The sequence below is a fragment of the Leptomonas pyrrhocoris genome (assembly GCF_001293395.1).
Source record: "Leptomonas pyrrhocoris isolate H10 chromosome Unknown, whole genome shotgun sequence".
NCBI classification, from domain to species: Eukaryota; Euglenozoa; class Kinetoplastea; order Trypanosomatida; family Trypanosomatidae; genus Leptomonas; species Leptomonas pyrrhocoris.
Window position 1 is genome coordinate 326,320 of NW_015438365.1, and position 24,639 is coordinate 350,958.

At 56.4% G+C, this 24,639-nt stretch overlaps 10 protein-coding genes across 19 annotated transcripts; all 10 read left to right on the top strand.

Moving 5' to 3' along the window:
• The first annotated feature begins 182 nt into the window (after window positions 1–182).
• Window positions 183–5,882, top strand: ABB37_05023 (hypothetical protein). The gene has a single exon (XM_015802906.1). It carries the CDS (start codon window positions 649–651, stop codon window positions 5,644–5,646), a length of 4,998 nt encoding a protein of 1,665 aa, XP_015658422.1. The 5' UTR covers window positions 183–648; the 3' UTR covers window positions 5,647–5,882.
• A 316-nt stretch (window positions 5,883–6,198) lies between these two features.
• Window positions 6,199–7,202, top strand: ABB37_05024 (hypothetical protein; the record flags this gene model as incomplete). Of its 3 annotated transcripts, none has more annotated exons than XM_015802907.1 (1): window positions 6,199–7,202. In XM_015802907.1, exon 1 carries the CDS (start codon window positions 6,342–6,344, stop codon window positions 7,200–7,202), a length of 861 nt encoding a protein of 286 aa, XP_015658423.1. In that variant the 5' UTR covers window positions 6,199–6,341. The 3 variants fall into 3 exon arrangements, with proteins under 3 accessions (XP_015658423.1, XP_015658424.1, XP_015658425.1); XM_015802908.1 differs by having other exon boundaries at window positions 6,243–7,202; XM_015802909.1 differs by having other exon boundaries at window positions 6,249–7,202.
• A 498-nt stretch (window positions 7,203–7,700) lies between these two features.
• ABB37_05025 (putative mitochondrial RNA editing complex protein MP61) lies at window positions 7,701–9,839 on the top strand (the record flags this gene model as incomplete). Of its 2 annotated transcripts, none has more annotated exons than XM_015802910.1 (1): window positions 7,701–9,839. In XM_015802910.1, the coding sequence occupies exon 1, from the start codon at window positions 7,992–7,994 to the stop codon at window positions 9,837–9,839; it is 1,848 nt and encodes a 615-aa protein (XP_015658426.1). In that variant the 5' UTR covers window positions 7,701–7,991. The 2 variants fall into 2 exon arrangements, with proteins under 2 accessions (XP_015658426.1, XP_015658427.1); XM_015802911.1 differs by having other exon boundaries at window positions 7,749–9,839.
• A 505-nt stretch (window positions 9,840–10,344) lies between these two features.
• On the top strand, window positions 10,345–13,981 carry ABB37_05026 (putative nucleoplasmin-like protein (NLP); the record flags this gene model as incomplete). Of its 2 annotated transcripts, none has more annotated exons than XM_015802912.1 (1): window positions 10,345–13,981. In XM_015802912.1, the coding sequence occupies exon 1, from the start codon at window positions 10,739–10,741 to the stop codon at window positions 13,979–13,981; it is 3,243 nt and encodes a 1,080-aa protein (XP_015658428.1). In that variant the 5' UTR covers window positions 10,345–10,738. The 2 variants fall into 2 exon arrangements, with proteins under 2 accessions (XP_015658428.1, XP_015658429.1); XM_015802913.1 differs by having other exon boundaries at window positions 10,475–13,981.
• Window positions 13,982–14,641: 660 nt separating this feature from the next.
• Window positions 14,642–15,132, top strand: ABB37_05027 (putative Ribosomal protein L24). 2 transcript variants are annotated; one of them, XM_015802914.1, is made up of 1 exon: window positions 14,642–15,132. In XM_015802914.1, exon 1 carries the CDS (start codon window positions 14,649–14,651, stop codon window positions 15,021–15,023), a length of 375 nt encoding a protein of 124 aa, XP_015658430.1. In that variant the 5' UTR covers window positions 14,642–14,648; the 3' UTR covers window positions 15,024–15,132. The 2 variants fall into 2 exon arrangements, with proteins under 2 accessions (XP_015658430.1, XP_015658431.1); XM_015802915.1 differs by having other exon boundaries at window positions 14,645–15,132.
• A 353-nt stretch (window positions 15,133–15,485) lies between these two features.
• On the top strand, window positions 15,486–17,540 carry ABB37_05028 (hypothetical protein; the record flags this gene model as incomplete). Its single annotated transcript, XM_015802916.1, has 1 exon — window positions 15,486–17,540. Exon 1 carries the CDS (start codon window positions 15,801–15,803, stop codon window positions 17,538–17,540), a length of 1,740 nt encoding a protein of 579 aa, XP_015658432.1. The 5' UTR covers window positions 15,486–15,800.
• Window positions 17,541–18,050: 510 nt separating this feature from the next.
• ABB37_05029 (hypothetical protein) lies at window positions 18,051–18,798 on the top strand (the record flags this gene model as incomplete). Of its 2 annotated transcripts, none has more annotated exons than XM_015802917.1 (1): window positions 18,051–18,798. In XM_015802917.1, the coding sequence occupies exon 1, from the start codon at window positions 18,340–18,342 to the stop codon at window positions 18,796–18,798; it is 459 nt and encodes a 152-aa protein (XP_015658433.1). In that variant the 5' UTR covers window positions 18,051–18,339. The 2 variants fall into 2 exon arrangements, with proteins under 2 accessions (XP_015658433.1, XP_015658434.1); XM_015802918.1 differs by having other exon boundaries at window positions 18,067–18,798.
• Window positions 18,799–19,417: 619 nt separating this feature from the next.
• Window positions 19,418–19,826, top strand: ABB37_05030 (putative Ribosomal protein L24; the record flags this gene model as incomplete). 3 transcript variants are annotated; one of them, XM_015802919.1, is made up of 1 exon in its annotated part: window positions 19,418–19,826. In XM_015802919.1, exon 1 carries the CDS (start codon window positions 19,452–19,454, stop codon window positions 19,824–19,826), a length of 375 nt encoding a protein of 124 aa, XP_015658435.1. In that variant the 5' UTR covers window positions 19,418–19,451. The 3 variants fall into 3 exon arrangements, with proteins under 3 accessions (XP_015658435.1, XP_015658436.1, XP_015658437.1); XM_015802920.1 differs by having other exon boundaries at window positions 19,445–19,826; XM_015802921.1 differs by having other exon boundaries at window positions 19,448–19,826.
• A 448-nt stretch (window positions 19,827–20,274) lies between these two features.
• ABB37_05031 (hypothetical protein) lies at window positions 20,275–21,988 on the top strand (the record flags this gene model as incomplete). Its single annotated transcript, XM_015802922.1, has 1 exon — window positions 20,275–21,988. The coding sequence occupies exon 1, from the start codon at window positions 20,324–20,326 to the stop codon at window positions 21,986–21,988; it is 1,665 nt and encodes a 554-aa protein (XP_015658438.1). The 5' UTR covers window positions 20,275–20,323.
• Window positions 21,989–22,471: 483 nt separating this feature from the next.
• ABB37_05032 (putative mitochondrial hypothetical protein) lies at window positions 22,472–24,044 on the top strand (the record flags this gene model as incomplete). Of its 2 annotated transcripts, none has more annotated exons than XM_015802923.1 (1): window positions 22,472–24,044. In XM_015802923.1, exon 1 carries the CDS (start codon window positions 22,986–22,988, stop codon window positions 24,042–24,044), a length of 1,059 nt encoding a protein of 352 aa, XP_015658439.1. In that variant the 5' UTR covers window positions 22,472–22,985. The 2 variants fall into 2 exon arrangements, with proteins under 2 accessions (XP_015658439.1, XP_015658440.1); XM_015802924.1 differs by having other exon boundaries at window positions 22,930–24,044.
• Window positions 24,045–24,639: the final 595 nt, after the last annotated feature.

Consider the following 24,639-nt stretch of genomic DNA (forward strand, 5'->3'; position numbering starts at 1 on the left):
GCCGTATCACCGGGCAACGTTGTGCCACTCGACCTTTTTGATGTCAGGATGAAGCACGCAACTCGGGAATGCGCTGTTCGCTTTCTGCTGTCTTAGTCCTGCCCCATTTCCCACTATCCTCCACCTCTTCTCCCTCCCTCCTTCCCTCCCTCTCTCCCTCTTATCCCCTCCTTTGTCGATGTAGTATTGCGTGCCTCTTTTCCCCACACAAACTGGAGAAGCGTCGACGAGCCGGCGTTTCATTGGGGCTCCTTCTTCGGCGGCTCTGGCGGAGGGTTGCTCCACGCTGTCAATTTAGTGTTTGCGTTCTGGCATTTGTGCCTTCTCAGCATTGGCGTAGTGAGGGCGGCCTTTTTCCTTTGTACACACGTTACGTAACAGCTGCCCTGTCTGTTTTGATTCCTGTTTCACACACACACACACACACACATAGGCGCACAAAACAAAAGGTTGTCCGCTTTTGCTACCTTTGCCCACTTTTTTCTCTCCTTTAGGGAGGTGACATGGATAATTGTGTTTGCGTCGAAGAGCGAGTGATCTTTTTCCCAATCACACTAATTTTTCTATGTTTGTTTCATGAATAATCTCCGCCGCTGCACACACGAGAAGTAATCTGGTTTAATATATATATTCTCCTTTCTGCTTTTCATGCGTCACTTGAGTCTGCGCAGACTCCCTCCTTTTTCTCATGACCCGTCTTTGACTTCTTCCTTCCACGATGTGCGACGACTGAGCGCGACAGCGGCAGTCGTTGGAGGTAGCCGGGCGACATCGAGCTCGCCCTCGTCTTCCGTTGCGCTTCCAAAGAATCCGCTGTTTTCTCCGCGCCTCTCGCGCCGCCAGATGCGCCAGCGCGAACAGAAGTGGGGTGCACTGTGGCGCTACCAACCCGACAGCTATCCGCTCGCAAACCGTCGACCGACGCCGTTGTTGATGGCTTCATCCGCAGCGGGGAAAGTCACTTGCGCTGACGTTGCTGCGGAAAGGTTCCGCACGTTTCGTCAGCAAGCGGAGTTTGTCGGCCTGGTAGGGCCGTCGCGGGCTTCTGCCGCTGACCCAATAGTGGAGAATCGGGTTGATGTTGGCGCGTCTGAGGACGCTTGCACGGAATTCCAGTCGTTCACAACAGCCGACTCGGTGAGAGGCACGAGCAGCAACGCTACTTCTAGCAGTACGACAAACGTAAAACCTTCCTCTAGTCAGGACAAAGACCCGCTGCTGGCTTTTCTCGAAACGCACGAAGACGACGCCGCCGATCTCCTGGCTATGTGGACCTCGCTGCATCGCAGCTGCGTCTACGCCTCCGAGTTGTCGGAGTCCGTCGTACTGCAGGTGCGCTACTTCTTTCACTCTCTCCTGCACAACCGCGCCGTCGCCGCAGCGGTGGAGTTCTACTATCGACTGATGGGCCTCGGTGTGCAGTTGCAACAGAGTGATCTGCTACTGCTCATTTCCAGCCTGCCGTACGAACATGCGGCGACAACAGAGGCGGAGCAGCTGCAGAGGGCGAAGGAGGGCGCCGCGTTGGAGAAAGACCGGTTGCTGTGGGCGAAGCGACGGCAGGAGTTTAAAGAAGCTGCGCAGCGCACCACACCGCCGAAAACTGTGAGGGAGAAAACGAAGGAGGCCTTGTCCGCGAAGTCCGGTGGCTCAACGTCTGCCGGTAAGGTGGAACTCGGCACGAATGCGAAAGCAATCACCGTAGAGGGAAAAGTTGCTTCTAGCTCACACGGTGTTGAGGCGCAGGAGGCAAACCTGCCGAACGCGATTGCACATCGCGTTGCTTTTCATCAACAACCAGAGTGGATTAAGCGGTGGATCCTGTATGAGGCTTCTATGGGTACATTGGACGGTCTGGACGCGCAGGAGGGACTACCGATTCCCTCAACTGCAGCCGGGAACGAAAGAGCCAGCCGCATTTCAGCAGACGCCTTGGAAATGGATGACGGTGCCTGGCCTGTGGACACATCGTCCAACCGCGAAGCCGCCGTGCAGTCCGCAAGGGCGAAGCACGTGATGGAAGTTGCCGCGATTGTCGACCACCTGCGCCTGCTCACCTTGGGAGCCATGCAGCGCGATTCCACGACGTCACCAGTACGACCGCGACTTTCTCTGACAATGAAACGACGCGCAGCGCTCTCTTTGCCCGACAGCACTTCAAGCGCGGTGGAGCGGATGTATTGGCGTGAGGCTCTGTGCGTGGTGCGAAAAGCATTTGTGACCCCGCTGTGGACTCCGTTGACGTCCCTGCCCTCTTCCTCTCCCCACTTCTCGAACCCGCTTGTGCTTTCGGGGGATGTTGCTGTCTCCCTTCAGCGCATGATGCGTGAGGCCCACACCTGGGAAGGCGCTCTGGCCCTTCTGCGCCTGAAGGTGCCGTCCTCCGCAAAAGACAGCCAACCCTCGCGAGACGTCACGATGAGTAGGGAGGAGTTTGTTGCCGGCGCGACGCTCTTCACCGCCCTCGCCGCGACCGCGCAGCCGTGGAGGACGCAGGCGCCGGTAGAGGAGTGGATGCATCACCACCTGCTGCCCCGACTGGCGCAGCGACCCACCGACGGTGCCGCCGACACCGCCGCTGCCGTGTCGGCCATCCACGCACTGTGGCTGAGTCACCTCTGCGGTGTGAAGGCGGCGCGGCCGGAGCAGTACATTACGATGTCGGAGGTGGTGGCACGCTACCTGCCCGCACCCTGTCCAAACGTAGCGGCAGCGTCATCCCCTGCGGTGACAACGGCGACGCAGCTCCTCAACGCAGAACTCTCCGTCATGGTAGCAGAAGTGCAGGCGAAAGCCGACCAGGCGATTGCTGCGTTTCGCCACGCCGTGCACAAAACGATGCTGGCGCGACGTGCGGCGCAGGCATTGGCGAAGTCCATTCAGAGTGGGGCCTACCGGCTGAACGCCGGGGAGGAGGGTGACGAAGCGCAGCAGGCACGTTTCGACAGAGACAGCACGGCCACATCAACGCTCACACCGTCAACAACTTCTCCTTTTTCGTTGTCACCTTCACTGCTGTCGGATGCGCAGGTTGACGCCTTCGTGTTGTGCTGTGCGGCGCTGAAGGAGACGGTGTGGCTGCGCTTCAGCACCGCTGCGGTGCACGATCGTGCGTCTGTCACGGCTGACGTGTCGCAGTTTCTGGAGCGCAGTTTCTACGGAGCTAAGGGGCTGCACGCGGTGTACCGCGAACTCTACGGCGGATATGGAAATGGTAACAGTACAGTGGCGTCTTCTGCGGTAACGGCTGCTACTGCCGTGGCGGCACCAGAGCGACCTTTTGTTTCCACGGTGCTGGCTGTGACGCTTCTGGACGTGGTGCAGCTGCTTTGCACCTCGGCATCTCAGCGCGGGCGCTTCGGCAGTCAGCTGGCAAATCGTGACATGTTGCATCTTCTCGTGGAGTTCGCTCGGCGAGCCATGGATGGCGTGCAATCGACGCACATCATGGCAGCGCCGTGGCAATGGGCGGCGGAGGCGCGTGTCACCGAATTGGTCACGGCAACCGCGCGAACACTGCACGTTGTGGTGCGTGCGTTGGACGTTCAGCCCCGGAACGAAAAGGTCATTTTTGGCGCGATGCCAGAACGCGATCTGCAGCTACTGGCCGAGTTGGCTCGACTGACCATCAAAACGGCGGACTTGGCCACAACGCAGGAAAATCGAAGAGGGCACAGCAATCGTAACGTGTGCAGCCCGGTGTGGAGGGTGCTGACATCCACTGCGTCGCCGCGCGTTCTGCAGGGGGTTCAACTTTGCTTCCACAAGTCCAGCTCACTCGGAAGGCGCGTGCGGCATCATCTGACAAGTCACGAAGCGACTCGGCTGGATGCGCTGCTCGGTGCGTCTCGCCGTTTTCGCAGAGTGGTGCTCCGTCGAAGCAGCACGACGAGTGCACCTCCGCAGCGAGTACGCAGCTTGGATGCTGGCCTAGTGCCGCGTGCCCGAGTGACGGACAGTGACTTTGTGCTCGCCCTGACGATGCGTGACGCGGTCTACCACGCAGTGCAGCGGAAGGCGACAACCGACGGCGTTCGTGCGTCACTTCAGGAACTCGCCGAGGCCTCCACCAGCTGGAAGGCCAGCCTGCAATTGTGCCAGTTGGTAACGACAGACGTGGCCCTCGCCAGAGGGACGTGTGACGTGAAGTTCTTCGCGACGGTGCTCGCGAAAATGACCAGCGATATGGCGGAAAGCAAATCGGCGGTCTTAGCTGCCGGGATGCGGGGCGGTGGCGGGTCGTCCGTGCTGCGTCGAAACTGGCGCCGAGGAAATGCCACTGCAAGAGCAGCGGCTGCCGCTGTCAGCGTGGGGCCTCCGTCGTTGTGGTTGAGCGCGATCGACGTGTTCTGGAGCGCTGTCGATCACACTGCCGGCACATCGGCCGCGCCATCGGAGCATCTTCGCAGTGATCTTGCCTCTCCCGAGAACAACAATCACGGGAAGAAGCTCACAGGTGCAGAGTCCCAAGAGCGTGCGGTCCTGGCGCAGCTGCTGTTGCCGTTAATTGACTTCAGTCGCACGGTGAACCGCAGCGATCTTGGACGGCAGTGGCGGCGCACGTGGGGGGCGAAGTATTCTCTAGCGGAGAAGCGGTCTGCGCTGTTTCGACGCCAGAACATTCTGGCGCTCTCTGCGCTGGGCGACAGCACCGCGCTGGAGCGCTGTGTCACTGCCTACAATGAGCTCGATCGCGACGACGCGCTGCTCTGCCAGGTGGCGGCGCAGCACAGTGATTGGCAGCAGGCGCTGGAGGCCCTTTTTAAGGTGTACGGCACGATAGACGAACACGAGCAAACGCAGCTGCATTATCCGTTAGTGGTCGCCCACGCCGCCCTCGTTCTCTTGAGCCGTTCGCCGCAGAATCTGAGCAACACGGCGATGCGCCTTGAAACGCTGCAAGGGCATGAGTGGGATGCCGCGTGCAGTGCGCAGGTGGTTCGACTGCTGCTGCGGGCCCGGCGTTGGTCACTGGCTCTCCAGCACGTGAACACAGCCCTGACGCAGCAACCAGCTCTGCAACGTGTACATGCGTTGATGACCTCGTCGACAGCTGCCGCTTACCACACCACCGTCGATGCTGCGGATGGGAACCCCTGTTTTCCGTCTGTGGTGCTGACGCCGCAGGAGATGGTGCCTTATGTGTCGATGTTGGTGATGGCGCTCCAGGCCACCGCAATCGGCGGCGACAGCGCGACGGCGCCGCTCTACTACGATGCTCTCAAACTCGCGTTGAACAGCATTTCGCAACCCCCGCACGACTCCTCCGTTGCGTCGCGCTCCGATGCAGCAGAGAAAAACAGGGTGGCGCGTACGGGTGCCGGTAGTGGGCTGGACACGGTCCTTGAAATGGCGAGCGCGGCCGCTGCCGCGACGTCCGATGCCAGCGTTGCCTACCCCAACGCAGCGGAGAAGCGGAGCCGCGTGGAGCTGCGGGAGCTGTCGGCACGCGCACGTCTTCTGTTTTTCCGAGCCATGACCAAAAAGATGATGTCGACGAAGGGCAGCTCTGCAGACCAAATTTCCGAAGAGGGGGAGGCGAGACAGGGAGATGACGAGAATTCCACCGACAACGACGCTGTAGCGCAATCCAACGAGTACTGGGATGACATCGACGCGGGTGCCGCTGACCGAATCCATCGATAACACCCCTGCTTTTTTTTTATTGGTCTGGATGAAGCAGCGAAACGATGAACACCGCAAAATGACAGGGACGGGCGCTGGCCTTCTGCGAGAAGGACATCCGCGTTGAGGCGATTCGCGAAGAGGGTGGCAAACAAGTAAGAGACGTTGTTGAGTCTGGTTGGTTGGTTGGTTGGGCACGGTTACGTTGCAAAAGTGTACAAGGCCTCCCTTTTTATTTATTTATTTGAACCTCACACATCTTCAAAGGAACGGAAAAGGAAAAGGACACTAAGCACTATCTGCGTTGAGCCATACGCTAAACGAGTTGAGTGAAGGAGGGAAGGACGTCGGGCGCGGCCGCGTTTCACTTCAGCGTGACTCCACCTTGGGTGCTAGCCACACTAACATCTTTACGTTGTCGTGTCACGCTTTGGCTCTCCTTCGACACGCGACAGAGTCCTTCACGGTTTTCCTTTTGCTTTTTTCCCACGCGCCGCGCATCCCTTCGTGTCCCCGACGCCTTCCGCCTCCTTTGTCAAAATCTATTTTCAACTCATCTTCTTTCTCTCGCGGAGCTCCTCGAGGTTTATTGATTTGTGCGGTTGTTCTTATTTGAGAGGAACAGCGGCAGCGAAGTCAGGGTGTGAAGACGTGACGTATGAACAGGGACGACACGTACACACACACACACATCCAAGAATAATAATATATACAAAATGGCACAGTGTCTCACGTGGAGGGTCTTAAATAGACCCCAAACAAATGCGTGCTTAGAGGCAAACAATTTGGAAGAACTACGCGTGACACTGAAGCGTGTAGAGGACGAATGCAGTGGCGAGCTCCTGCACTCCCGCGAGCGCACTGCGGCGCAGATCGGCGTCCTTTTAGACCTCTACGGCCATGTGATCCTGTTTAGCAAAGCATCTCAGCTCGCACCGTTCAAAGTGAGTACCCTCTTCGGCATCGTCCACCATGTACATGAAACGAGCATGTGTGGCCGCTACACACGCGCCGAGTCGTACGACCTCCTCCGGCAGCTGATTGTGCAACACAGCGTGCATCGTCCACCGTACTCCACGATGGTGTTCAACGTGCGGGAGGTGCGAGACATCGACACCTACCTGATGAGTACCTACTACCGCCACTACAAGATGTACGTGTTCTGCTTCGTGCCGCAGGAGGTGGCCACGCTGCGCACGGTGATGGTGAACGACATTTCTGAAGCTGCGCCGGCGCACCTGCCGCCGCTGACCGCCGCGATGACTGAAGAGGCGTGGAAGGAGAAAATGCAGGAAGCCGCACGCACACGGGAGGAGGCGGAGATGGAGGGAGAGGTGTCCACCTCAGAAGCCGTATCGACCGCCCAACGGCTCGCCGGTACACTAAACGGGCCTGAGTTCAACCCTGGCATTCGCGAGCAGCTGGAAGCGATTCGCGATTCGGTGTCAAAGCATTCGGCGGATCGGTTGGATGCGATAGAGGAAAAGCTTGCTGTCATTGAAACGAAGGTGAACGAGAGGCAGGGCAGTGGTGCCAGTCGCAGCGCCTCCAGGTCCGCTTCAAAGAAGAAGAAGTGATAAGCAGCGTGCGGAAAGGAGGACGTTTCTTCTTCTCTTTTGAGACTCTTTTCTACGCTCTTTACGTCACTCGCTACGGTCCATATTTATGGTGTTTCCTGCTCGGTTGCCTGGGCATAGATGTATATTACGCGTATATATAATTTTGCCACTACATGTGAAGCTGGTGAGCTAAAACACAAAGACCAACTTACACACACACACACACATACACAGATGGGAAGGGGGGGGGGGGAAGAACCAGAAAGGGAAAAAAGGCCAAACACCGGGCGTCCAAGCATTTTGCTCGGCAAATATAATTCCGTCACTGCTACTCATTCCGCTGCTCTGTATCTTGGACGGATGAGTGAAGACCTTCACGATCGCTTGTTGTGCCTCGCGTGGTTTTAGTATCTTTCTGTTCCGCGAAGCCTCTGCGGAGGGCAATTCGGCGTGGCACGTTTAGGTGTGTTACTTCTGCACTGTGTCTACTTTTTCTTGCTGTTCAACAATGAAATAAGCAAAACACACACAAAATAATTGCGTCAATTGTATCACAACACAAAAAGCGGCGGTAAAAGAAAGAAAGCAAGCAAGAGCACCCTGTTCTGGGTTCCGTGACAGTACCCTCAGTCTGGTTGTGGTGGGGTGAGCTTGCAGCACTAACAACAAGTCGGTCTTGTATGCTCAATAGGTGCAACCAAACATTGCGGTTTCAGGGCGTTAAAGGGAAAAGAAAAGCATCGTTAAGGTGAAACCCCATACAGAGATTATAGTAGAGCAATGCGTTGCTCTGGGGTGTTTGGCGCGATGCCTTCTCTGCGTCGACCGCGGCTAACTGCAGCACGTACAGAGCTTTCCTCGCACTACAACGTTATGCGTTCGAGGCGCACGCTGCTCCTTTCCACCACCAGTATGAGCATTGCGATGCGCAGCATTGGCAGCGCGGAGAGCAGCAGCAGCAGCAGCAGCAACCGGAAAGATGCGAAAGGGACAGCAACTCCACAGTACTTCAACTTTGCGACGCGCGATGAATTTCTGCGGCGTCAAGGCGGCTTCAGCTCGCGCGGTGGACGCCGCTCGCGTCGTCGCAGTTCCGGTCCTGCCGAGGAAGAGCAGATACTTCGCAACAGCATCCAGGCCAGTAGCGCTACCGATCCCCACAGCACCCCTTCCGTTTTCCGCAAGGACATTGCCGTCTACGGTTCGGCGGGCAAGCAACTCAGCGGCGTTTCGGTCAGCGTGGACGTTCCGACATCGCGGTTTCTCGACATGTTTTCCGAGTTTGATACGAAGCGGTGTAAGCTGTGCAACGAAACCTTCATCGTGTGGCACGCGCACTCCTGCGGCATCCCGCACGCCGGTCGAGAAGGCATTTTGTTGGAGCTGGTGAGGCCGTTCTGCGGTACCCCAGAGGAACAGGTACACCGCTGGAACCAACGGCTGTACCACAGCACTGCGTTTGGCAGAATTCCTGCGCTGAGCCACCCGAATAATCAAGTACGCAAGCAGAAATTGAAGTATCTTCTGCTGTACCTGAAGGACCGCGAGGTTTTGAGGGATGTCTTTTCGGTGCGGAGCAACGAGTCCAACGAGGCCATGCGCGGCTTTGAGTTTGAGCGGCTTGAATTTATCGGTGATGGGGTGGTGAAGTACATCTTGAACAACGTCCAGAACATTGTGTTTCCTATCGTCGAGGGCGGCAGTCGTGGGCGGCTGGCCAATTTCCAGTTCGTCATTGACGGCAACGAAGGTCTCGCCCGCGGCTACGACTACCTGGAGCTGCAGGACCTCACACTCAGCTCCCGCGTGGTGAGCAAGTTCAAAAGCGACGTCGTCGAGACCCTCTTTGGCGAGCTGCAGTTTTACCTGTGGTCCACGCAGCTCGACGTCGACACGGAGCCGCTGACGTTTCCCTTCACAAAAGACATGTACACGCTGCGCGCCCTCGTGCAGCACGTCATGTACGAAACGGCAACCGTGCTTTTCATGTTCCACGTCGAGTGCATTCTCGGCTCGTTGCAGCGTGTTGTCCGCGAGCAGCAGCTGCAGTTTGTGCGAGCCGATCCGTCGTTGCTCAAGATGCAGAGTCGCAGCGCCGACTCGCACCGGCCCACCCGCAGCTCGTACGACGATGAGTTTTTCGGAGACGATGGTTACTACGGTGGCGGAGGCCGGAATGGAGGAGGAGGCGGTGGAGGTTCGCTGATGATCCCAGCGCCCACAACGACGCTGATGAAGCAGCGCATCGCACGTACTCATCTGCAGGGCGGCAGCGCGGCGACTTTCTTAGAGTCGACGAACTACGAGAACTACAAGCGCGTGGTGTCCATTGGTGGTCTTCTACCCCGACCCTTTACACGAGAGCAGCTGGCGGTGATTCCTAACTACATGCCACACATCCAGCGCGATGAGGCGATGACGCAGCAACTGCGCGACGCCAATACGAGCTGGAGGGCACAACTGAACAATGAGCTGACGGAAGACGCGGCAAAGTCAGCATCGACACCGGAAGAGGAATGGTCTGCTGATGGTGGAGGGACGGAGGCGGCTGCGTACCATCTCAGTCCGACGCCTACGAGGAAGGACACACCGGCACAGGCACCGTTGTCTGTGCCGCGCCTCAAGGACGAGGAGCTAATTGCTGAGCTTCCTTGAGCGGCCCCACCGCCTCGTTCTCTTTTTTATTCTCTCCTCCTTTACGAATACGAATCGAGTGATGCCTTTTCGTAGTTTCATGGCAAACGTCGCAGCTCCGTCGTCTACACGGTGGTGGTGACACAAAGTGGCCGCTCGATTGCGTTCGTGCGGAGGCGCAGCCACTGCTGCTGCTGCACTTCACAGGTACATAAGAAATCCACACAACAGCAGCAACATATCAAAGGGATACTTAGGAGACAAACCAATGCATAGTTTTCTCGATTTGCACGTACTCGTTCTCTTGCGGTTTCGCGACTGCGCGGAGGCGCTAGGCAACCGAGTGTGAGGTCAATCTATGAACGGCAACAGAACCACGTGTCTGCGTGTGTGTGTGCGATGCTGAGGGTAGCGGTGTGAAAGGGAAGGCAACATCCTTCGATGCTGAACTCGCCCTATTTCATCGTTTAATCTATCTTTCTCGTTCTCCATTTTTTTCCTCCCTCCCTTCGTTTTTTCGAGGTGCAGCATCTTCTAAGCGAATCTTTATAAAAGAAGAATTGCGAACGCCCGTGCTGACGGCGCTGCTTAATCTTCGTGTGCTTCTTTACCCCTCTTTACACGTGTATTTCTCCTTTGTCGAATTATGTAAAACGAGCGACTGCGCAAGTAAACACATCTTCCGCACGCTTGAGCTAACAATCACATCTAAATACCATAGAACACTAGTAGACCGCCAACGGCGCATGCGTTTGTGCCGTAACCTTCTCACACGCATAAGCATATCTATATTCGTATAGCTGATAGACTTTAAAAATAACCACAAAGATAGCCTTTTGAATTGAGTGGTGTCTCTGCTCTGTTCTCGCCACATCGTTCTTCCCGCCCACCCCTTCCGATTTCACAAACATACATTCACCATGATTACTGCTCGATCACCTTTTCAGATCTACAAGGCGGGGAGCGCCAACGGGTCCGTCTCTAGCTTCAACTCGCTGCCCAATGAGGACGTCCTCCCCTACAAAATCGCCTCAGCCGAGGAAACACTGGTTGCCTCGCTCGCGATTGTTGAGACGGATGCGGCCCAAAAAGAAAAGTACGCCGTCTCGACGCTGCACGCGGCCAGCTCCTACGTCTCGCACCTCGTCAGCTACGTGCCTCTCTTCTCCCGCTCGCAAACAGCAAAGAAGATTGACATCCACTACGATGCTATCGTGCGCACGGTCATGCTCTTTGGCACCGACGCAGCGCTCTTTCACAGTGTGAAGAGCATGGTATTAACGAACGCACCGGCGAACCAGGTGTCGCTGAAGGAGCTCTCCGACCTGGAGGGAGCCTTCACCGCCATGGAGAAGGAGTACCGCCAAAGAGCCAAAGATGCCGGCGCAAGGGTCGACATGTTGAGAAAAGTGGCACCGGAGCCGGCGGCGGTGGTGTCTTCTTCGACGCCTGTCACGACGCAGAGTTCGCCCGCCTCCTCGCCGACCACTGCAGTGGCCAATGCTGGTGAGGAGGTTCGTAGCGAGGCGGTGCCTCTACCGCCCAGCAAAGTCAACGGCAACTCGCCCGGCAGGCGGCGGCCTCGCTCCCAGCCTGACGAGCCGAGCGCACAACGAGAAGTGGACGGTGTGGACGACGTTGAGGCGAAGATGCCAAAAACGGAGACGACTGCCGACGCGGCTGATGCTGCAGCGGCCCCCGAAACAGCGACCGCTACGGTCCCTCCCGCCACGGCCTTTCGATCCTCTGCGAAACCGCGCAAGGCGAAAGCTTCAGGGGGTGGTCTGGTGTGGGGCCGCCTACGCGGGCTGACGAGCAACGAGAAGAAGGCCGTTGGCGTCCTCCAGGCGATCATCCAAATTCTCGCTCACGTCTACGCCACCAGGTTCAACGACCTAGTCCCGCTGTTTGACTTGCTGGAGGAAAAGGTGAAAGCGGTGCAGGCGATCATCGACGCGGAGCGCGCACAGTACAAGGTGAGGGAGGAGAAGAAGCCACCGGAGCCGTTCCACGAGGTGGACCTCGCGGCACTGCGCACGGCGCTGGAAACGTCAAGTCACATCTTCCGCACCGACGAGGAGTGCCGGTACGAGTTGGACGAGGATTTGCTGCACCCCATCGCCCACGAGTGCTTGACCGTCATCAACCAAATCGAAGGCTACGACACGGCGCCCTTCACCGCACCCACCCCAGAGGAGCTGGAGAAGAAGCAGCAGATGCGCGACGCGGCTCGTGCGAAGCGCGAAGAGGTGAAAAGACGAATCATCGAGAAGGCCGAGGCGAAGGCCGAACTAGAGCGCAAAAAGGAAGATGAAAAGCAATTCATGCGACGTCGCCTTGGTGACACCGCGGACGACGAGGAAGACCTGGAGGAGGATACGGCGCTAGCGAGCCCGTCAGCTCTGGGCTACGTCGCCTACGCGCAGGAGTTGCCGCTGGGCAGTTCTGCGCTCTATGAGAAGGCACTGTACGTGTGGAGCATGCTGGTGTCTCTCCCTCGCCCCCTCAACCTTTCTCAAATGTACTTCGCCACCTTTCTTAAAGGTATCCTGTGCGAGGAGCAAGACTCCAACGGCCTCATGGAGGAAATCACGAAGTGCCTGCTAGACGTGTCGATGGAAGTGGTGCGTGTGAGTTCGCCCAGCCTGCCGCGCATCACCACACGCGGCAAGAACTGGTTCGACGCACTGGTGGAGTTTGTGGGAGTGGCCAGTGGCAATAAAAAGAAGCGGCAGCAGCAGCGCCGCCGTGAGCCGAGCACCGACGAGGAAGAGGAGGGAGAAGACGAGGAGGAAGATGACGATGATGTCTCGAGTGACGACGACGAAGAGCGCGCGGAAAGCAGCAGCGATACCACCAGCGGCGGCAGTTCTTCTAGCACGCAGGAGGAGGAACAGGCTGCTGAAAACGTGGCAGAGAATGAAGCTTCTAAGCCCACCATGCAAACGACCACCGGGGATGAAATGCATGAGAAGAGCGCCACAACAGCAACAGCTGTGCCGGAGGTGGAGGGGGAGAGCGCAAACAAGCCAGAAGAGGCGGCAGCGGAGGAGGAGACAGACACCGATCTCTTTACCTTGGAGCTCAAAGCGACGATGGAGAACATCACGCAGCTGCGCTCTCTGGCGACGTGGGGCAACGTCGACATCGTCGACCGCCTCAACCTCCTCCAGTTCTGTGTGCAGGAGGCGCTGGGCAGCGAGGACGTTCGCATTGCGGCGGACAGACTGCAGAAGGAAAACGAAGACGAAGTGGCCAACACGGACAAGCGGTTGAAGGAGATTCGCGACGATGCGGAGAAGGAGCTGAAGGCGCTTCTGCGCACGCTGCCTTCCGTCACGGCCACCGTGGCCGGCGCGAAAAGGAAGAGCAAGAAGAGCGTTGCTGCCGAGCCGAAAAAGAACGGAAGAAAGACATCAGCGCTTTCGGAAAGGAAGGGACAAAATGACGATGTGACGGCGGACGAACGGGGCGACGCAGCTGCCGACGAGGCGGAGGCAGTAGCAGAGGATGACGTGGACACCTCGAAGAACCCGCAGGAAGAGGCCGAGAAGAACTACGAGGCGGAGCGCGAGAAGATTCTGAAGGCGGTGGATCGTAAGCGGGCTGAGGTCTACGCGCATCTCTTCAGCAAAGCCGACGGCAAGGATGAGGGGGCTATCGTGCAACCCCTCGGCATGGACCGCTACCACCGTTTGTACTGGCGCTTTCCCATGGAGCGGGTCGTGTACGTGCAGACCGTGCCGACCCTGACGGCGGTCAATTTTCCGCTGCTGCCCGAGCCGGAGGAGCTGCGGCGAAGCCACGCCATGCGCCGGGCGGTGCTGCTGGACGACGAGGACGTGGAGCTCCCGACGCGTTCGAAAGGCGTGACGACACCAAAGCCGCCGACGATGGCAGCCGATGAGTCAGGGAAGGCAAGCGAGCAGGAGGAGCGGGCAGCGACTCAGACGGAGTGGGGCGTCATCCCTTTTGAGTATTTGTCCGCGTTTGTGCAGACCCTCGACCGGCGCGGCATCCGTGAGGCGCCGCTGCGGCGCGCCCTTGAAGCCCTCGCTCCCTATCTGGAGGGGCTGGAGGAGGTGAAGGAAGGCCGCGTAACGCGCTCTCGCGCGAGCATGTTTGGCTATGTGAACCGCCTGAAGGTCGACTTTTCTTATTAGCTGGCTTTAATGCCTTTGAGCAGATTGCCACCTATGTTCGCGTTGGATGGAACTGCGTTGCTGTGGTTTGCTCTTTTACATCCGTGATTACACGAAAAATGCTTCCTTTGCCGATTTTGGCCTGCGTCGTGCTCCAAGAGACAAGAAGTGGTTATCCCCGTGACGATCGGTTCCCCACAGAGCGCTTGTATAATTCGAGTACTGCAGTGTCCGCCTAACAGTAATAGCAGGTGAAGTCGATGAACACAGATGTTGCCGTGATCTGTTGCCATTATGTGTTGATGTGGTAGCTGATGCAGCGCGAAGGTAATAAGAGGAAAGAAGACGTCAGAACAACACGTACAATGTCGAAGCTGTTGAGACACCGCAAGTGCTGAGAACACACCCACACTAAAAGGCACACTACACTACCTTTTCAACGCAAAGATGTGCAACAGCCATTAATTTTTAGACAGAGTGCTGGATGTACCGAACTGTATTGCATGCAGAGACACGCAAAAGAATAATCAGAAGTACGCGCTTTCTCTCCACCGCTTTCTCACAAACTGTCTCCGTTCATCTTCCATAAACTCTCGCTGCCTTCATTCTTCATCTCTTTCTTCTTCTTTTTTCTTACTGGTTTCTTGTGTTCTATGCACATCAACCGTTACCCGTTTCCGCAGCAGCCATGCGTACGATTGAGTGCGAGTTCTCCCACTTCGCGGTGCACCCCGGCCACGGCCGCCGCTACGTGCCCTTCGCGTTCCTGTCGACGAAGCCCGTGCTGACCTTCTCGCGCCCCAAGTGCTTCGCCCTGTACATGCGCAAGAAGAACCCGCGCTTCATCCCGTGGACGCGCACGTACCGCCGCATCCACCGCAAGACGACGACGGACCGCGTTGCGCGCCGCCGCGCCGCCCGCGCCGTGAAGGTGCAGCGCGCCATCGTTGGTGCGGACCTGTCGTACATCCAGGAGGTGCGCGCCACCCGCAAGGAGGACCGCTCCGCCAAGGCGAAGGCCGTCCGCGCGGAGGTCGCGGAGCGCAAGGCCGCCAAGAAGTAAGACCGCTGTCCCTCGCTCTTTGAACCAGTGTGAAGACGGCTGTTGGACGTCATGGCAACTGTGATGCTTTAGTCATTTCTCGTTTGATTTCACCTTCACCAAGAAGAAACCGTATCAACTACAGTTATACGTACTCTGGCCGTTGTGTCTATCATTGTTTATTTTTTCTCCGTTGAGGAATCGGCAGGTTTCTTTCATGACGCAATAAATGGTCGGACATCGTGGTCACAGGCCTCCAAGTCGTGGAATCGGTGAAGCGGTGCCGTTAAGTTGATCAACGTAGCGCTGCCCACGCCTCGCCGTTATTGTTGGACTGCCTTGTGTTGTACTCTACACAAGCTGCCGTGCTGTTGTCGGCGCCCTTTCAGTGACCTTGCTGTTATGCACTCCTCCCACCCTCTTCCCTGCTCTTCTCTTTTCTCTCCTGTCTCGTGGAGGATTGCGGGGAACTGTGCTGTGTTCAGCACATCTTTTTCTTTTTGCCGTAAACTCGTAGGCGATCCGGCGAGAGAAACCGATCGAAAGGAAAAAGGCCGTGTGGAACTTCATTTTGAAAGTGAGCTCGGCAGATTCCCACTGCGCTGGTGAGTTGTGTCGTGGCGGCACTCCCCATGTCCGTGTCCAGGGATGGTGGTCGTTGAGGGGTTTGTTGATTCTACAGCACAGAAATAGGCGAATATCACAACTACTGACTTTCGTTTGTGTTTATTTCATCTTTTACTTCGTAATTTCCACACCATCGATCTGTTTCGTTCCCCCCCCCCCCCAACCAGCGGCATGAACGCCGCAGTACCCCACTGTCAGGATACGGGTGCGCATCGTGTCTTCCGCGGCGGCAATGCGGTTCTCTCTGCAGCTGCCTTTTTCGCCACCCTCGTTCTCTCCCTCGTCGCGCTCAACCCGAACACGAGTCACTACCTACTCGCTCCGCGTCACCGCACACCGGCCCTCCACGAAGTCGGCGGTGGGGTGATGGCAGGCTTCACACCTGTCGTGGTGGAGGTCAATCACAGCGCGGTGCTGGTGGTGCCTGCGCCAGTAACCGCCTTGCCAGGCGTCAATCGCGTGTCTCGCAAGCTGGACTTCGTCTTCACGACACCGTTGCGAATTGCGGCGGCTGGCTGGGACACAGCAGCTACTGAATCGCCGCGCCGCTTCACAACTTTTTCCGACGTCCTCTTGGTGCTGCTGCTGCAGGACGATGCATCACATCACGCCTGCTTTTCATCCACCGCGTCGCCGCAACACGCCTTTCCATCGACATTGCCGTCACATCACCGCAACGTGCTGCATGTCTGCAGTGCCCTCACCTGCATCTCGCCCTTTGTACTGCAGCAGTGGTCGAACCGTGGGACAGCGGCGGCCACACTGCACGCACATCGGCACGGCTCACCCGCGACTGTGCCTTCCTCCACGAAGTGGCCTCGTCTACACAACTTTGCTCTCGTGTTTGGCGAGGTGGAGAGGGCGAAGGCGATGATGCGGGCGTTATCGGAGCGTCACGTTATGGTGCCTGCTGAGCCAGCGAGTGTGGGCACGGACATGGTGATGCCACTGATCGGGAAAATGAAGGACGCAAATGTCGTGGCGTCGTGCTCCCCGTCTGCGTGGTGCAGCTACTCGACCGTCGAAAGGCAGGTGCTGGTAAACACCTCCTTGCAGATGGAAGCCGATGCGCTGACCAGCCCGGCCGCGAAGGCACGCGTCTTGGCGGCGTGGGAGAAGGAGTGGTCCAACGCCCCGGGGAACGTGCACTTCGCCCACGCCGCGGTGCGTCAGCGTGAGTTGTCGTCGCTTCTCTTTGGTGAGAATTACACCTTTCAAAACGTTCCTTTTGATGTGGTGTACGTCGATGTGAACGGCGAAAACAGCTTCGCGGCGTTTGTGTTTCTCCGCTCTCTAGCGGCCGCAAAGGCGAAGGTGGTGCTGCCGCGGAGCATTCTGCTGTCTGTTTACGCGTCGGAATGGGTGGATGCTGTGTTGGATACCGTGAATGACCTAGAGGCAGCTGGTCACTACAGGGCCGTCCCGTTTGTTCGACAGGGGAGATCCACCGACGCGACCAGCAGTGCAGTGGATAGCAACATCAGTTTTCAACAATGGCGAGCGGCGCAGCGACGGTGGTTGCACAAGAGCGACTACGACACACCGTTTCTTTCGTACGGCCGTGCCGCGCAAGAGCCGCTGGTGGTGGTGCTGCTCTCATGTCTGTTTCCTTCCCCCACCCAGTTGCAAGACGTGTTGTGGGATGCTACTGCTGCTGCTGCTGCAGAGCGGAGTGCTTCATCACCAATGGATCGTTTCTTCTTTCGTTCACTGAATGTCACATTGACCGATGAGGCACAGATGAGTGCGTTGTTTGACGATGCCGAAAACGCCCTGGTGGTGGCAGGAGGCTTTACGAGTAAAGTGCGGTCATTTCTTCACTTTGTGGTGCAGTACATTTACTTTGTGATCCCGCTCACCGTGGCGGGTGTGCTGGTGTGGAGTCTCTGTCGACCACGTCGAACACGATAAGAAGCGCGCCCACACATGGTTGGTGGTTTTTATTTCCCTTTCCAGAGACTTCTTCTACCTCTGCCTCGACCCCGGCATTACAGGAAAGGGAGGGCGATGGTGTTCTGCTGCTTCAGCTTGTCCGTTGCTCTCGTTGCTAACGGCAGCTGTTTTCTCGTGGCCAAAAAGAAAGAGAATAAGAAGAACCACAGTGCGAACGGCGGGGGAGAAATAGCCGGCGATATTAACGCGTTTGTTTGTTCGCCACGCTCAGCAAATGTGCAAGATAACATGATAGAGAACTATGAAGGCTCCTTCTTCCTTTTTTTTTCTTTTGTATGCTTCGGTGCGAGTCCGACGGATCTTTTGAAATGAAAGCAAAAAGGATTCAACTCAAATTCAAAACGCCCTTTTTTGTTGTTTTCTCGGTTGCTGCTTTCGCGCCCACTTTCAACGCCGCTTCGCTTTCCCCCCTCCCTTTTTTTTTCATCTGTGTTATCGCACCACAACGTCTGTATATTAACGAACAAAAGTATCCTTTTGCTTCAGTACTTCCTTTCTACGTACATATCTGGCCACGTTGTGACACGTTGACGGTGTTTATTTGCGTTTGTGTGGATCACCACCATTATTTTCCTTTTCTTCCTTTCTCTATTCTTACACGAATTGTTTGGCTTTCCTTCTTCCCTGACCAAGGCTGACCTTGAGCTATTCAACGCAGTTCTGGCACCGTACCTACCAGGGCCTACATGCGTTTCTTCAAAGGCATTAGTTAGGAATACACAATATCAGGGGCTTTTCCCATCCACCTCCTCTCATCATGCGCCCTTTCCTCCGCGCTGTATCCATGGTGAGCCTGTGCTTCGCGTATTTCCTGCTGGTCGGCGTATCGGCGCAAGCGCCACCTCGCGGGTGGCGACCTTACGAATCCAAGTTTAATTCTCTCAGTCAGGCTTGCTACGGAGTCCTAGAAGATGCGTGCCCGCCCAACTCTGCCGACCGACTGTACTGCCTGATGCTGAACCAAGACAAGAACGACAACCATGAGTGTAACATGTGGCTGGGCTGGCGCACCGTTTGTCTCTCGTTCGTAGAGGTGAAGCTGGTGCCCAATGGTTTCTGCGGCTTTACGAAGGAGGAATCCACGCCGGAGCTGGTGCGACAGTGCCTGGGAATCGTAGATAAAAAGGAGCTGCCGGAGTTGTGCCACAAAAGTCCATATTACAAGTCACTCAAACTTCACAGCCCTCGTCTGATGGACGACGAGGGCGACTTGTGAACGAAACCAACCAAATGTCTTGGTTCTGTACAGCGACTATTAAACTGGTTTCTTCACCTTTACAATAATTTCTTTTTTGTTGTTTCTCTTCCCTGTTTTATCTAATCCGTGCGATCAACTCGAGTACAACAATGATGCGGAGCACTACTTTGGGAATCCAAGGCTATTCTTGGATGTGCTACCAAGGTGTTCTCGCGAGGGAGAAAGGAACATATGATTATTTTTTTTTACTATTCCGCAAAGAGAGACGCGCCGAAGTCAGCCGCGCAGTGAGAACACTAAACGAGAGTTGCATAACCAACGCTTTTCGGGTGTTTCCGAACTATAACCTTTTACCCATTCTATCTCCTTGGTGTTCCGCCGGCAGCCAGGAACTGGAAAGAAGGGCTTATCAAGTCTCCGCCCGCGTGTGTCTTGCTATAAATCGGTAGATCAGGTGAAACACTTTGAACGGTGTCTTACTTTGTAGCTTTGCGCTCGCAGCGATCGACGTGCATCACCCACCGCTTTTCCCTCTTCTTCCTTTCTCCTTTCTTTTTCTTCTCGCTCGACTTTTCTACGCACTCGCGCACCCACAACGGCTTATCTTCATCTTCGAAATTGTGTTCAACTCCCTGGCAGTGCTTCTATCGCTTGCCGTTTCCGCAGCAGCCATGCGTACGATTGAGTGCGAGTTCTCCCACTTCGCGGTGCACCCCGGCCACGGCCGCCGCTACGTGCCCTTCGCGTTCCTGTCGACGAAGCCCGTGCTGACCTTCTCGCGCCCCAAGTGCTTCGCCCTGTACATGCGCAAGAAGAACCCGCGCTTCATCCCGTGGACGCGCACGTACCGCCGCATCCACCGCAAGACGACGACGGACCGCGTTGCGCGCCGCCGCGCCGCCCGCGCCGTGAAGGTGCAGCGCGCCATCGTTGGTGCGGACCTGTCGTACATCCAGGAGGTGCGCGCCACCCGCAAGGAGGACCGCTCCGCCAAGGCGAAGGCCGTCCGCGCGGAGGTCGCGGAGCGCAAGGCCGCCAAGAAGTAAGACCGCTGTCCCTCGCTCTCTGAACAAAAGCACCTGTATTTTTCTTTCTCTTTTTATTATTTTGGACCACCGTCCCATGACCACGAAAGCGACCAACAACAAAGAGAGCCATCAAAGGTTCTTTCTCTTTTTTTGAGTCTTCTGTCGCAGTAACTCTTCCATGGTAATGCCGCTGCGTGGAAACATCGCCCTTGACCGGTTGCTACAAAGACGGAAACACCGCTTTTCCTATAAAAAGGATGAACCTGAGAGCAACGAGGAAACCTTCAGCAAAAAGGCTGAGCGGCGTCCCACAAAACTTTGTCTTCGCGACGACGAGCTATTGATGCTCTCCAGTCCTCTACGTGGAAGCCGTTATCAGTGCTTTCCATTTTTCTACTTTATCTTCCTCTTGTACGTTGATTCTACTCGTTTCTCATTTCCGTTATCGGTTTCGCGATGATGTTACAGACACACAACCTTTTTATTCAAAGGAATTTTCCTCTCACTGTCGAGCGATGACCGCCACCGTCACCGCGGTAAACCAAACGCAGAGCCTGGCTGCCATTCGCAACTTTGTTCGTGCGGCGGTCTCCTTCATCACCTACGCGCGCGGGTTGTGCAACGACAACGCGTACGCACAACGGCCTTTCCTTGGGCTGCCATTGCGTCAGCTCATCCCGTCCACCACGGAGTCGGTTACAATTTCTGAGTGGATCGAGCGTGGCGCCTTCGACGCACTCAACCGCAACTACTTGAAGGAAATGTCGCTCTGCGTGTACGACGAGGAGTGCAGGGAGCTGTTAGAGAGCTACTGCTTTGGCTTCAACTACAGCGCGGATGGGCAGCGAGCGCAGATGTCGCTCACCGCATCGCAGAACGCCGAGGTGCACGCACCAGACTCACAGACTAGCGGTGGCGGCGAACGCAGCGCACGAGGGAAAAGAAACGGAGGTGAGCTGATGACACCCATTACCACTGACTCAGCCCCAATCACTGCGCGGGCCGTCCCCGCATACCGTCGCCGCCGGTGCAGCAAGCAAGAGGTGCAGCGCATGCTTTCCCACATTCTCGAGCGGCTGCTGGACGTGGTTGGCTGTCTGCCGCCTCTTTTGTCGAAGCGAGTGTTGACGATGCGCCTGACCTATTATGACGAGATCACCCCGCGCGATTACGAGCCGCCGTGCTTCGCTCCGGCCAGTCGCCGCATGCTGGACCTCTACCAAGAAGAAGTGAAGCTGCACGTCCACATCGGTTCGATGGACACGAGTCATCACTTCTTTTCTGTGGCCATACGACACCCGCTACTGCATCAGGTACAGAGCCAGAGGGCAGACCAGAGAACGTCAGCTACCGGCTCGGTTGGAGAGGGGGAGGGCGCCTCCGCGGGCCAGTCAGCGCCGCTTCGGTCGCACCTGGACAGTACGTTTTCTTCCGAGCCGATGATGCAGGAGTCTGCGCCGCGTGGTGTTGATTGCGACGGAGAGCAACAAAAAGTGACGGTGTCTGAGAGGCGCCGCTCCTTTGTCTCCAGAAAGGCAAGCGATGCCCGCCATGGCAGCCTTAGCAGCGAGGATGGAGGAGCGGCTGCCGGTGGACGCGAGACGTGTGCGGGCGATGTGGCACGCGACAATCGGTGTTGCCACATCGACAGTGTTCGTCAGCTTGTGGAGGAGGCAGCAGCGGTGCCGCCGAAGCGAGTCCTGAAGCACCGAGAACTGATCTATCTGTTGCTGGCTTCTTTTGTGTTTGCCCACGCACCAAGCGTTCATGGTGGGCGCGGTCGCATCTCCCGAGGCGACGTGGAGGCGTACCGGGTGCAGTCCTGCCCATTGGATGTATCGGAAGACGTTGCAGAGAGGATGCTTCGACAGTTGTCAAGCGAGGGCTACTTGGTAGCGTGCCATCAAGGGACAACACAGGAAAACGTACAGAAGTTGCCACGACGAACTCACACGGCGGTCTTTCCGTCCTCCTCAGAATGGACTGTGCCCGACCCGCCTCTTTCTCTCCTGCAGCGACTCCTGCAATTAGCCACCCTCACTCCATTGCTGACGCATCCGTGTCACGTGGCGCTGCAGGAACTCTGCGTGTACCTGGAAAGGGAGAAGGTCCGAGCAGCAGACTGCACCCCGTTGGAACCCGAGTCGCCAATGAAGAGGCAAAAGCGCGGGAGGGAGTGACTTTTTGACGAGAAGTGAACGCAGTTTTTCTTTTGTTGTTGTTGTTCAGCACAACGGTTGGTGACACGACGCGCGCGCGTACGCGGGTGTCAGTCTCTGGGTACAGTAATACGTGATCTATGGCTTTGTTAGTGTGCGACTCTTCTGCTCTGACGGCTTTTATTCCTTTCCTTTTCTCTTCCGCTACCAACACAGCTTTGTTTTCTTTATTTATTCTCTGCAAAGAAAAAAATCTGTTCAAGTCGGAAACCGCTTCGTGAACTAGGGTTACTTCGCAACGTACTCGATTCTTTAGCTGATCGTGGTGGTGTTTAGTATTTTAAGGCTGGTCTGCAACGTGGTTGAGCGGTAAAAGGTGGAGGACCCTTTCCGCCTCCCATTACGTACCTTTCTGTAGATGCCTTTTATTTGCTCCTCCACCGCTTCCCTCTGCTTTCGCCTTTCCTCAAACCAACGCCCTGCTCTGCCATCGTTCTTTTACCAAGGTCGTTGAAACATCAGAAGAGGTGACCTACACACCGAGGCACCTCCCCCTCCCCCCTCTGGAGGATTCAACAGAGCTTATCGGGTAGTGGTGTTGTGTGTCATCTCTTTCGTGGTACATTGCTGTCTTTTCTCTCTACATACTGACAGACATCCAAACAGCGACACACACATAGCAACAAAAACACCTTTTTTTGCGTAGGTTTATATTGTATAGAATTTCTTTTTGTAGTTAGCGGTAGTCGACATCCTCGTGCGCAGCGGATTCGCCTTTTTTCTTTTTGAAGGCATCTCCTCTCGCCACGCACTGCTCTAGTAGAACGTATTACCGGGTTGCGTAGTCACTTCTGTCGTGCTCAACGGCTCTTCTTCTTGCTGCGTTTGCTGCCGTTCCTGCACTGTGAGACTGCTTTAATCTGTTGTCTTCTCTCCTTCATTCCTTTTTTTTTTTACTGTCAAGGCAACCTTGAAAAACTGTCTATCGTTTTCACTTAGCTTGGGCTTCACGTACAACATGCTTAGCCGCGCCTCTGCCTCGCAGGCAGGTCGCGCCGCGCCATCGATCGCCGTGGCCGCCCTCTCGTCCTCGCAGCGCCAGTACCACGGCTTTCAGTTTGCCAGCTTCCATGGCTGGACACTACCCTACCACGCCAAATCGACCCGCGTCACGAAGGAGGAGTTAGAGAACCAGCGCTTCTTCACAGACCGCCCCCGTGAGAAGTGGGACTACCACCGCGTCGACGAGAACATCAACTCTCAGTCTGAGTTTCGCAGCAACGAAGGCCGCGAGGGCTTCTACCAAGGCCAGCGAGAGGATAACTCGACGATGAACCACGGTAGCCTGCACACCCCGCACCACTACCGCTTGTACGATTACTTTGACGAGTACACGAAGCCTGGGGTTGACAGGAAAGTTGCGGCGTGCTACGCGGTGAAGGATCAGTGGGACGCCGAGGAGTTTTACTACCCCGGCGAGGCGTGGCAGCGCAACCGCCCTGGCTTTCGCAGCGTGCCGAAGGAGCTGCTCAACCGGCAGACGTGGTACCACTGGTCCGACACGATCACCAAGTGGGATGAGATACAGCCGACCATCCGCACGCGGTCGTGGAACCCCGACTGGCCGCCGCCGGGTTACCAGATGCCGAAGCTACAGTGCAAGAAGGAGTTCTACTTCGGCATGGAAGACGAGGGTCTGGTGTCGGAGGTGGAGCGCTACAACTGGTTCCGTTCGTGGAGTGACAGCAACATGCGCGTTGGATGGCGCGAAATCCCGCTCTTCATTATGCTCTTCGGCACCCTGTGGCTCATCGCCCGCAACGCCATGTCGGTGACGGCGATGCGCGCTATGTCGAGCAACATGTACTACCCGGGCCGCACGATGATACGTCCGTTCGGTGTGCCGAAGGATTGGGAGACGGACTACTTCTGGTGGCAGCGTCCACTTGAGGAGTTTCCGAATCAGGATGAGGTGTGGTACATGAACCAGTCGCGCTTCGGCTACATCAACTACATTAAACGGCGCGATGCCCGTGAGAAGGCGCTCGCTGATGCGGAGGCACCGGAAGCAGCGTAGCTCTATGGGATTTGAATGCAGAAACTGTCTTGTCGGACGCTGTCGACACCTTAGTTCGGGTTGTGGTGGTGCGCTGGTCAAACTGGTGCGCGGGCGCTTTTTTGTTGCGTGGGCTGTGTAGGAAGCAGGAGGACTGCGTTTGTGTGGTCGGTGCGATTGCTGTTTCTTGGTTTTCTCTTCTCCTTGTGCTTCCTGTACACGCTTTGTAGAGTAGTAGCGAAGGATTTGCAGGGTAAAAGGTGGCGATGTCGTGGTGGTGCGAACTGGAGGCCCTTAACGCTTCTTTGTTGTTGCTGCTGTTGTGCGTTTCCCTCGGCACACACCATCTCTCCTCTCTTCCTCGTTTTCAGCAATGCCCTTCCCTTTTCTTTATTTCCTTTTCTGTCGCTTAGCGTGGAAAGTTTCCCCCGTCGTTATTGACGAAAGAACCCCCCACCACACACACAAAAAAAAAAAAGGAAGAAGTCATGCGTGCGATGCGCCAAAGGACTGTTTCCTCTATGTAGACGATTCTTCTGTGGAAATGAGAGTGCTGGCAGTTTTAGGCAGCGCTGTTGCACGGACCAACAGAATCACGCCTTTTTTAAAAAGCGCA

Bases quoted from the DNA above. Each gene is read 5' to 3' on its own strand.
- ABB37_05023 (XM_015802906.1), top strand. From the start codon at position 649: ATGCGTCACTTGAGTCTGCGCAGACTCCCTCCTTTTTCTCATGACCCG.
- ABB37_05027 (XM_015802914.1), top strand. From the start codon at position 14,649: ATGCGTACGATTGAGTGCGAGTTCTCCCACTTCGCGGTGCACCCCGGC.